This window comes from Carettochelys insculpta, chromosome 13, assembly GCF_033958435.1.
Source record: "Carettochelys insculpta isolate YL-2023 chromosome 13, ASM3395843v1, whole genome shotgun sequence".
In the NCBI taxonomy this organism is placed as follows: Eukaryota; Metazoa; Chordata; order Testudines; family Carettochelyidae; genus Carettochelys; species Carettochelys insculpta.
In genome coordinates, this window is record NC_134149.1 from 35,253,864 (window position 1) to 35,266,223 (window position 12,360).

Below are 12,360 nucleotides of genomic sequence, written 5' to 3' on the forward strand. Positions count from 1 at the left end.
TGTTGCTATGCCACTTTGGTTAGAGGAATCTGCTGTATAATTAAATGGTTCCATTGCACTCGCAACAGAGGTTGTATTTCAGTAGAACTGATTGAACAGAATTTCACAAAATGTTTCACTGATGACAGTATTTGTACACATTCAGAAAGAAATTAGGAGACTGACTCTGCAGGCACTTATAACGGGGTGTAAGGCTTGCACTCAACAGGGCTACTTGGAGTGAGTAGTTTTTTCCTTTAAGTGTTTTGAAGATTGGGTTAAAATTACATAGCATGTGACACATTCTATGAGCACCATATGTTAATATGCTAGGACAAGTGTGAAGAATGGAAAATTGGCCACATTTTTTAGGCGACTCCCTAAACACAGGAGAGTGAGAGGGTCAGAGTGTACGTGGGATTATTTTATAGGAGTTAATTTTATTGGTCATGTGCCATGAAGAAAAGAGAGTGTTCTTGCCCTTGACAAATACTTACTAGTCTGAGTTATCTTTTCAGTTGTTACATTTAAACCAATGTAAAACTGACAGAAAAATCATTAAAATTTGGAGATGATTCCACTGTTAGCAAACATTTCAAACTCTTACAAACATAATCCCCAGCAGAGTGGGTTGCAGTTAAATTTAGGGTGACCATATGTTCCCTTTTGGATGGGACAGCCCCATATTTTGGGTGCCAGAAAGGCATCCCAGTTTATTTTGAAAAAGGGGTTAATTGCCCTTTATTTGGCCCCATGCCGGCAAGCACTCGCAGCTGCTGCCTGCAGAGCGCGTACACACATGCCTTTTGGCTACACCAGAGGGAGCCAACAAGGGACCTGTGAGTCAGACAGGGGGCCCTACAAAATTAAAGGTAGGTTGGGGACCACGGGGTGCCTGCTGCTGGCTTCCTGGCGCCTCGTGTCTCAGGGAAGCCAGGAGGAGCACTGGCAGCTACTGCCCTCCACCCCACTGTATCTCCCTGTCCCATATTTGGGATAGGGAGATATGGTCACCCTACTTAAAATACCCCATTTAACTGTGCACTTTGTTCACTTTTGAGGGGGAAGTGGTGGATTGAGTGTGAAACATTTTTTCTTCATGTGAAAAGTGCTCATAAAGATGAATGTAAAGGTTCACCAATCTTCTCTTCACCGATTTTCAGCCTTGTGTCTTTTTTTGAGGGGTTGGTTAGCCTTTATATAGCTGCTGGGAAGCTACCTTGCAAGATAGTGAGGTACATAAAGGAATATATGTTATCTTGGGGATAGATAGATAGAAATAGGATTCCTTGGAAACAGACATAATTTAAGAGAAGAGGATAAAGTAAAAGGATGCAGCTAGCAAACTTCTTACTCCTCTGATTAGGAGGCTGGAAAGTGAAATGTAATGCACAAATACTAAGACATTATCTCAGGAGAGCAAATATTCTGTCCTTTTTCTTGTTAGTAAGGAGCACTGTAAAAGGAATGAGAATTTACCAGATTTAGTGGTTTGTTAGAATTACAGAACATAAATATAAAGAACAGCTAATTCTGGTCTTAAACAGATTTCCAGACACAAAGCATGACAAAAATATATGGGGGAGCTTTTCTGCATGACGTTTCTGGGGAGAAAGTGAGTAGCTTCGCCCTAGATGGATCTTTTGAGTTAGTCAGGAAGGCAAAAACAAGCTATCCAAGTGATCTTGGCTTCTTGAGCCAGGGAGTTGTGGTATTGCGGGTCCCACATCATCTTCTGAGGGGCACTTTATTATTCTCACCTCAACCAGTGTGACAGCAAAAGGTATTTATCAGGTGATCATAATTCTGAGATGGCCTTACATTTTGTTCCTTTTCACAAATGAAGGGGAAATATAGACCTAAGGAATTCACCTGCTCTTTCTGTTAGTAAATCATAACCAGATACCACAATGCATCACAGCCAACTGAGTTTCTTCAGTGCTCTTTTACCTTTCCCAAATCAAGGCTTATAGGAAGTAGAAAAAGAGAGGATGAAAGGTAGTAATGTTGCAGTCTAGGATAGTGGGCCCCAGTGATCAAGTATTGCCTAAGATGATGCATGACATGTGTGTTTAATGAACATCACATCTATCTTGATAGAGTTCTCCGTAAATTGATCTTTGTCATCAGTAAGAGTTGAGGGATAAAACAGCTATCTCAAAACACGCAAATGTATGCCTCAGACAGGACAGAATAACTCAAATTTCAGCCCTAATAAACAAGAACAATTAATCAAAGAGACTGGGAATCTCTCATACCACAATCTGCGTAGTTTCAAATCAAATCCTGACAAGATCTGTATAAAACACACGTGCCGTATTTTGTGCATAGTTTATTAGCAGTTACCCATTCTTAGAGACACAATGACTGTGTCTACACTGAGCCCTAGCTCTGACAGTTTGATGTAAATAAGCAGTCTCGAAAATGCAAAATGGCAGCTAATTTTGCATATTTGCATGGCTAATGTGCATATCCATGAAGCTAATTTGCATATTTGCAGCAGAAATCAAGCTGTGTAGACGTGGTTCTGCCAGCAAAATACCCCTTTATTGTCAGCCCCTTATGCCTGGAAAAATAAATCAGTCCTAAGGGGCTGCTGACAAAGGGGATTTTTGCCAGCAGAACCATGTCTGCACTGCTTGCAAATTAGCCTCATGAATATGCACATTATCAGCACAAATATGCAAATGAGCCACCATTTTGCATTTTTGAGACTGCTTTGAATCAAACTGTTAGCACTAGGACTCAGTGTAGACACATCCAATATGTTTTGTGCATGGCACCCTTTATAGCGCATAATTAGAATTTATCTGATGTTTTGACCAGTGTACATCAATTATTAATTAATTTCTATACTGAAGGCAAGAAAAGCTGCCATTCTGTAAAGAAGTGACAACGATTTCTACCAGACTTTTATCTAGCAGGTAGTTTTAAATGTCTACCAGACTTTTATGTAGTCAGTTAAATATAATAAATTGTGATCCTAAGTAACACCCTCAATCCCAGATTCAGAAATTTCCAGTGAGTTCTTTAGTGGATACTAACACATCTGTTTTCTATCTATTCAATGATGAAGGTCAGTATTATCTGGTGCAATGTGCTAATGCAAAATGCATTAGGTATAACATGGGCAATCTTGACTCTGCCTATTGCTAAGATATGGAGACAAATTGCTGGAATGTAATCTTACTTTCATTTTTAAATGTAATCATATATTCTAACTTGAAATAAATCTAACACTCAGGCATGCTCATTTTGTATTTTAGTGTTAGATTCTTCTGCCAGGGGCTTGTGGAAGAAAAAAAATTACCAGGAGGTGAGGCAGAAATACATTTTTAGATTAGATTTGACATTCATATTTCCTAGCACTCTTCTGGTGCCATTTTCTGACTATGTGTGCAATTCATTGTACATTTTTTTCATGTATTTTAATTGTTGCCACAGTGTCAATTCCTACCACAGAGCTGTAGCATTTAGCTGCATTATAGATTTTTATTTATTTATTTATTTATTTATATACTGCAGTGCTTCCACCTAAGTAAATTGAAGTAGACATCTCATCAGCAGGGAGATCTTCACCTTTTCCTCCATGCTTTCGGTTCTCATTCAATGTATCTAATATTCAGCACTGGTGCAAACCTGTTTCATTGCTAATAGTAGTGCCCTCTATTTTCCAGTGTTACCAGTTTATATGAAAAGTTAATGCAGCATGTGATTACAATTTTCCAAAATAAGTGACAGTCATAGCATTTTTTAAATATTCCTCCCACCATTTCCCCAAACTTGGAGCTGTAGATTCAGCAGCAAGCGGACTTCAGCTATACGTCAATTAATGTGGAGCAATAAAAACAGTGGTGGGTACCCACTGTGTCCGCCTACCAGATGCATGTGGATGGAGCATAGTTAAGTACAGAGCAGCATTGACCTTCTGTGACACGTTCATGACAGTGACAGTTTCTTTCTTATGTCTCATCAACAAAAAGTTGCAATTCCGGAGAAGTTCGGCTACCTTCGTTAGTTGCAGGTGTGCATTAATAATTTAGAACTCTGTAATTTAGCAAACAGACCAAGTCAGCCAACCAACCAAAAAAAAAAAAACAAACCTCCATGTCATTTTTTTTTTTAAGTTTTGACCATGAGACTTTAGCTGGACATCTCCCCTTGTTTCTTACACTGCCTTTGGTAAATCTGGGGAGAGGTTTCCCTCTTCCTACAGAAACAGGAGATAGGGTAACCAAAATCTAGAAAGAATGCTCTTGGAGAAGCCAAGGCCTTGAATCATTAAAGTACTTGAATATGTACATAAACTTAAACATCTAAAGAATCCCAAGTCTTGCTCTTGCTCTTCTGAATTTCAGTTTCAATAATGACTGGTGTTTTTCAGTGATGATAAGCATTTAAGGTCTCATTCTACCATGGTGGCATAAATTAGCTCTACTATAGCCCCAAGGAAATCAGTGGAGCTACACAGGCAGGAAATTTTCAAATATGAATAAGGGTCTTAGAGCATTAAGTCTCTACTTCTGGGTACGAAGCTTCCTAAAATCTGTTCTTCCGGGAGAGGGAGGACTTTCTTCTCAGCATATCTTTGAAATATACTGTACGTTGTGGTGATGCTCATGGTTATTGATAGTAACAAAAAGATTGTGGCCCGGAATTGTGACAGAGTGAGAATTATGCAGAAAAATAAACTTCAGTTAAGTGGATTGAGTAAATAGTTAAGAAGGTGTGAGAATATCTTACTTCTCAGTTTTAAAATAACTTTTTTTTTCCAGACAGTTGGGGGGCCCACTTTTCCACATATTAAACTGTCATTTGAAATAGGAACCTCAGGTAAAGGCTGTATCTTTTTTTGAAATGTTCACTCATCAAAACAGGTCAGTTTCTTAAAAAAAAAAGCAAAAACGTAACCTATGAGATGATGAACAATAGAAATATTTGTTTTTACACAAGTTAATTGTTTCCAGCAAAGAAGAGACATCTAACAATATAGCAGGTGATGTCCATGGAATAAAGCTGGTGATTATAGCCGCATCTACAGAGCCCCCTCCCTTCTAGAAGGGGCGTGGTAATAAGCAAAGGGGAATATTTAATTGGCACGCAGATTTAAATATCTCACACTTCATTTGCATATTATTGTGAGATTTCACTTCCAGAAGAGTCCTTTCCAGAAGCTACAGAGCCGTGCAGACTGGGCCCTTCCAGAAGGAACCCCCATTTCTGAAAGCCCCCTTATTCCTGAAATGCTTGAGGAATAAGGGGGCTTTCGGAAGTGGGTGTTCCTTCTGGAAGGTCCCCATCTACATGGCTCTGTAGCTTCTGGAAGGGACTCTTCCAGAAGCAAAATCTCCCAGGAATATGCAAATGAAGTGTGAGATATTTAAAACTGTGCCTCATCTGAATATTCCCCTTTGCACATTACCATGCCCCTTCCAGAAGGGAGGGGTCTGTGTAGATGCAGCCTTTGTGTTTTAATGTCAGCATTGAACAGAAGTATTCAGAGTCTTGAATGCATGGCAGGGCGCTGTGACACAACATCTTAGAAGGCATACGGCTACTCTGCATGAGCCCCGAACTTCAACGCGCCGGCAAGTCCTGTAGCCACAGGCACTTCGAAGTACCCATGGAACATTTTGGAATAAGGGCACTTAGAAGTTCTTTGAAGTGCCTGCGGCTTTACGGGTTGCTGGTGGTTCAAAGTTAGCAACTTTGAAGTTCGCACAGCAGGAATTAGGCTAATGAGGTGCTGCATATGCAGCACAGCACCTCATTGCTATTCCCCGCATGGGCTCGTTTACATGTCCCCTTAGAAGGAGGGGGCTAGTGTAGACAAGCCTTTAGAGTAAAAAGAGCTGATTATGGGAATTGAGGTAGGATGCAATTGGCTCCTACTGATCAGCCGTTAAACCACATTCAGGTCATACTTCTGACTGACAGAAAGAGTACATGCTACCAGCCATTTGCAGATACCATTAGTGGGCTTCTGCTATAAGAAACATTGGTTTGACACAGTGTTTTGTACTTTTCCTACTGAGGAGATCAGTGCTACACATCAGCTAAAAACTTCTGCATAATATTCCTGTATTTTCATGTGGAGCTCTGCATCCAGTGTTAGTCACTGGCATTTCCCAGGAGGCCAGCTGAACTGTAGCTAGCTAGTACCTAAGTAAAGACTAGAGGTCATTTAATATATAATGCAAGTCACATGTAAACACAGAAATAATGTTTCTTACCCCTCTTACAATGGCATATATCTTCATTACTGCAACAGTACCATGAGTCCTATGAATTAAGGGGTCCTAATCTTACTCTCACTGGGTATGTCTACAGTAGGCCCCCCTTTCAAAAGGGGGATGCTAATGAGACACTTCAGGATATGGTAATGAGGCACTGCAATGAATATGCAGCACCTCATTAGCATAATGGTGTCTGCAGCACTTTGAAAGTGCTGCTTTTGATTGCGTGTGTCTCGTCTACATGGGGTCCTTTTTGAAAGGACCCTGCACACTTTGAAATCCCCTTATTCTGAAAAGGACTCTGTGTATACAAGCTGCATGCGATCGAAAGCAGCACTTTTGAAGTGCCATGGCTGTCATTATGCTAATGAGGTATTGCATATTCATTGCAGGGCATTAGCTTTTCCCGAAGTGTCTCATTAGCATCCCCCTTTTGAAAAGTGGGGGTGCTGTATCGTGTAGGCACAGCCATAGTGTACTGTGTAAGTTTTGGTATTGATTTCAGTGGGAGCAGGTTAAGCCTAACCTCAAAGGATCTCAAATTTGGATCTGCATTAAAAAAAATTCCAGTGATGTGTTTTAAGCTTTATATTCTGCATTGCAGGTTGGTCAGTGTGTGTTGTCCATAACCATTAGAGATTCCAAAACAACAACTATTAGACAATAGATAAATTATGATATGACTTAAATTATAGCATAAGGATCTAAGTGCATGGGATAACTGTACTTGCTTTAGTTTACACATGAGAATGTGTGTGTGAGTAAATGTGGAACTTCCTTTTTCTCCCCTCTCTTCTTTCATAGGCTACGTCTACACTACACAATTATTTAGAAATAAAAGCTGTTATTTCAAAATAACTATGCAAGTGTCTGCACTGTGCCCATGCTATTCTGAAATAAATTTGAAATAGCGGGTGCATTATTTTGAAATAGGTAATCCTCTGTGCGGAAGGAATAATGCCTATTTCAGAATAAGCCATAATGGTGTCCAATCTCACGATTTTGAAATAGCGCTGTGTCTGGAAAGGCTATTTCGAAATGCATGTTGTGTGTAGCTGTGCTGTTTCGAAATAAGGTATTTTGAAATAGCTGTTTTGACATATCTTGTTTCCTAAGAACTCTGTAGTGTAGCTGTAGCCGTATAGAGCATTTCCCATCACATCTCAGATGACAGGCACAGTTGTAAGAGTACTCTGGCAAATAATCCTAGCAGCATCTCATAAGTAATGAGACCTTCTGTTAAACAACTTTGTTTTTCTTTCTTTCTTTTTCTTTTTTAGTTGCCAAAATGCCCACGGGGCTAGTGAAGGATGCTGTGTTAGCAGCCACAGAGCCAGAAGTTCCATTTAGTCATGGTGTTAGCAGAGTATTAACAGCAGCAATATGTGCTTTGCTAGTGGGCTGCAACTATCTAGAACTCGGTCACCCCACCTCTGCTTTTTCTCTGCATCTTCACATTGCTTTTTTTTTATATTTCTCTGGCCTTTTTACCTCATCACATTATCCATTTATCGTCAACATTTTAGTGTCAGTCATTTGTCCCAGTTCTTCAGTTGGCCTTAATAGTCCCTTCTCTCTCTTGCTCTCTCTTTTAATCTCTGCCTAACTCAATTTCCCATTCGTCGGGTCTCCTTCTTTGCCCTGATAGTCTTAGTTTCTGGTTTTCCCCATATTTATAGTTTTGTGCATAGGGTGGGAAAAATGCATGAGACAATGAATTGTTACATGTGTTATTCTGTTAGACAAATTCTGATTTCCTGAATGTCTTGTAAATGTTTTACTTTGTTTTGTTGCTAGACAACACCTCCCCCTCCTCTTCTCTTTCTGTCACTGTTGCCATAGCACCCCCATCAGTCCAAGCACAAATGACAGACAGAGAGCAGCCATCTTTGTGTAAATAGGTTGTTTTTAAGTGAAGTTCCTGCCCCATAGCATGAGCTGCTTGCTCCGTATATTGGAACAGAGAATTGGAATGTTGTTGCTTTTACCCCTTAAAGCAGCATGGCTGCATTCAGACTGGTTAGTTTGGAGGGATGAAAAAATCACTTCAAAATAGTTTCTGTTTCCCCAGCTAACTAACTGTAAACTAACATGAGACACCTTTTCAACCTGCTGGGTGAACAGCTTTCCATGAAAATTTCGAAGCCCAGGTCATACACGCAGGTACTTGATTAGCTGATAAAAAACAGAAGCAGGTTTGTATGGGAGGGAGGGTCTCAAATTGACTGCAAAAAGATGGAACTGACTTCCTTAACCAAGATACTAAAGCTTTCACAAGTGTTCCCGTGATTGAATTTGCACCCCTTTTACATTCACGTAATTCTGATATTTCACTCCCAAATCAGCACAAGGTCCATTTGTACCAGTAAAAATGGTCACATAAAGACAATTTGGCTTATTGACTGCAGCAGAATTAGTCTTGATTTACAATTAAGAGAGAAGAAAATTAGACCCATCGTGTCCATTGTGCATGTCTCACTTCAGGGTCAAAACTAAAAGCAGTCAAGTAGCACTTTAAAGACCAGCAAAATAGTTTATTAGGTGAGCTTTCGTGGGACAGACCCACGTCTTCAGACCATAGCCAGACCTGACTATGGTCTGAAGAAGTGTGTTTGTCCCACGAAAGCTCACCTAATAAACTATTTTGCTAGTCTTTAAAGTGCTACTTGACTGCTTTTTGTTTTGATAGTGTATAGACTAGCACGGCTTCCTCTCTGTTACTATTCACTTCAGGGTGTTAGTCTTCAACTCTTATTACTGCATGTCATGGTTTGTGAGTTTACTATAAGTATTCAATTGTTAATGTAAACCATGTAGCATAGATGTCTGTATTGTAAATTGAAAAATAAAAACAAAACGTAAGAGCCTCAGAGTTTAGGTGGAAATTCCACTGTGAACTTGCTGCATTTAAGATTGTGGTGTAGGGTGTAAGAATTTATATAGTGCTTGGAACTACAGTGTGGCTAGCAGAGTTCAGGACAGAATTAACAGTTTTACCTTAATAATTAAAAGTTTGTCCCATATAATCTACACATATGCAAGTCTGTAGAATGTGTGCACATGTATAAATTGGTTTATAATTATATTTATTATAATTATCTGTGCTCTTTTATCCAGGTGTCTTCACAGGCAGTCCTACAACGGGGAATGTAATTCACAGGGGGTAAAGCCTTGAGTTAGTTCTGTAACCCTGTGCTCACAAGCAAACCAATAAGGCTAAAAATACTACCCCACAGATACCAGTAGTGTGTATGTTTACTGCAATTTTTCTTCAGTATTTGATGTTTAAAGAGCTCTACAGTACACCCAAAATATTGCAGGACAAAAATACCATTCGGAGGTCTGGACAGCATTTTAAACACTAGCTCTTCATTGTCAGGGAAAGATGTAAGGAAACAGTGAGGGAGGTACTGGACACCAACAGGCAGTGAGCCCATGGTTGGTGGTGATGGTGGTTTTTGATTACGATGATGATGATGATGATGATGATGATGATGCTCTTCTTTGTGGCCAGCATACATTTTTCTTAACTGTGCTGGAAGGAAATATTATAACTTTATTTATCACAACAGTAGTGCAAATAAAGTTTAAAACCCCTCATTTATATTTGAAGTAATTTCTTTGTATTTCAGTGCAGGTGTATACGTGTGTGTGTGTGTGTCCCCTTTAACAGGATGTGAGGATTTTTCATGGTAGTTTGTCATGTATAGGTATAAAAATAGTAAGATATTCCATCATAATATATTTTATAATATCACAATCCTGCCATCAAATGCATATACTATAATTTTCTTAATTCCATATTTAAAAATATGTTAATATTCTTGAATAGTAGTTATTTAAAATGACTGCTTGTACCACACTGTTCCTTCACTCCTGAATGCCTGTGTTGTTGCATTAAACCTTACTTTGAATTATCAAAATGCTGTAGATAATATAATGCCATGCGACATGATTTTAATACACAATCCTGCAAATCCTCACTCACTGAGTAGCCTCACAGCAGTTAATAGGCATGCGTGTTCTGTGTAAAGCATTTTGGGCAGAAATTTATGGGATTAAATTACATAGAACAGAAGGAGAATAAAATTAGGAGAGCAAGGAAAGAAATCTTTATATGCATGAACATTAAGAAGAGATACAGTTGAGTTAGTAAGGCGGATGGAGAGGATCAGATCATTAGCTGCTGTACATTGAAGTAGTTCCATTGACTTCATAAGTTATTTGTAAAGGGAGGCCAGCTGAGCATCTGGTCCCTCATAAGACTGTTCCAGAGGTCAGGAGCTGCAGAGAAGCAGACTCTGTTCTGCCAGCACTGGCAAGACTGTGTAAATTGATGGAGTGTGGCATTTTATTCCACAGCTGGAGACCTCTACCTTTTATAATTTTCCTGAAATTCACTCTGCTGGATGGATTCATCCATACTCATTTTAGCCTCCCACACATGTCTGGGCAAATATCCAGTGTGGAGAGCTGGCAAGATTCTCAGCATTGGTAGGACAGAACCCATTAGCTTCTCATTGTGATGGTCAGTAGTAGCTCTTAGGTCATGACAACTGGTCATAGATTTGTGCCCCAATAAGTGCTTTAAACATTTGAAACAGGAAGAGGAGCACCCAGCACGACAGACTATTTGTGTGATTCCTTTACTGCTCTTCTGGGGCCTGATCCAAAGCCTCCTGAAATGAATAGGAGTCTTTCCGTTGTCTTTGATCATTTTTAATCAAGTCCTGCCTTGATTCTAAAGTAGAATGATTGTTTTGTGTTGTGCTAGTAGTTCTTCTGACACCAATTTGATTTGTTTTCCTTGCCCGTGTGAGTTGCTGTAAGAGACAACAGAACATGTTAACGCTTTGATCTGTTTTGGAGTTTTATTTGTGGGAAATCCAGGGGTGAATTAAGAGAAGTACAGTTTGTATTCCAGCTCCGAGGTCTGTAGATGTCCATAAGTGGAAGTGAGGCAGTCCACCTCCCAGCCCCTCAGGTGGCAGACTGCTGACACCTGTTTGCAAAGCACCTGATGGGATGAGCTGAGTCTGCCTCAGGAGGGAAGAAGATCCAGGAGTTGTGGAGTGGGGGAAAGAAGAGGTCCAATGTGGCTGAGAGAGGTCTGGAAGGTATCAGGCTTGTCAATAGAAGCAGAGAGTGAGAAGAACATGTTTTCATGGGGACCCTTATACATCTGAAGGATCCATTCTTCAGATTTCATAATCAACATTTATGAAGTGGGAACAGGAAAAAAATAGCAGCTATGCAGGATTATCTGCTGTATTACTATTTGTTTTATGTTAACAATGTTCACAGTAACAAATAGCATTTCAATTACCTAGTTTTGCAACAATTCTCAAATCAGTTGGCTTTTGAATTTCTGCCATTTGGCTGGTGTGCTGCTTTATGGCTTTTTAATAAATGTTGACTTTTTTTCCTTCTTTCCCAGCTATTCTTCGCATTCTTCAGGAGGACTCATTAGCCACGCTGGAGATGGACTTGCTGTCTGGGACCTACCTCTTGGCATTCTTACTAGCCTGCATTATATTTCAGTCTGGTGCCCAAGAAAAGAATTATACGGTGAGGGAAGAACTGCCAGAAAATGTCCTGATTGGCAATTTGCTCAAGGATCTGAACTTAACACTGGACCCAGATGTGTCCCTTTCATCACCGCTTCAGTTCAAGCTAGTGTATAAGACTGGGGATGTGCCATTAGTCCGAGTGGAGGAAAACACTGGCGAGATATTCACGACTGCCAACCGCATAGACCGAGAGAAGCTGTGCTCTGGCATTTTTAGTGAGAACCGCTGTTTTTATGAGGTGGAGGTTGCGGTTTTGCCTGATGAAGTCTTTAGACTCGTCAAGATCAGATTCCTGATAGAGGATATCAATGACAATGCTCCCCTTTTTCCCTCAACAGTCATTAACATCTCCATCCCTGAGAACACAGCCATTAACTCCCGCTATTCTGTCCCATCTGCCATCGATCCTGACATTGGTGTGAATGGCATTCAGCATTATGAACTTCTTAAGGTGGGTGTCTTTTATTTTTCCATAGTGCTGCGTGTCTTGATGTCTCTACCAGTCCACAATCTTTGCTGGTCTTCACCTAACTCATTGATATGCAGAAATATACTTTGTTGCCTTTCTAGAGATG

At 40.0% G+C, this 12,360-nt stretch overlaps 1 protein-coding gene across 1 annotated transcript in view; it reads left to right on the forward strand.

The window, feature by feature from the left end:
- PCDH11X (protocadherin 11 X-linked) overlaps positions 1-12,360 on the forward strand; it is a 381,583-nt gene that overhangs the window by 117,524 nt on the left and 251,699 nt on the right. Inside the window, exon 2 of the mRNA XM_075007680.1 lies at positions 11,653-12,236. Within this exon, the coding sequence (XP_074863781.1) occupies positions 11,697-12,236 (540 nt within the window). The 5' untranslated portion in view covers positions 11,653-11,696. The remainder of the gene's footprint in view (positions 1-11,652; positions 12,237-12,360) is intronic.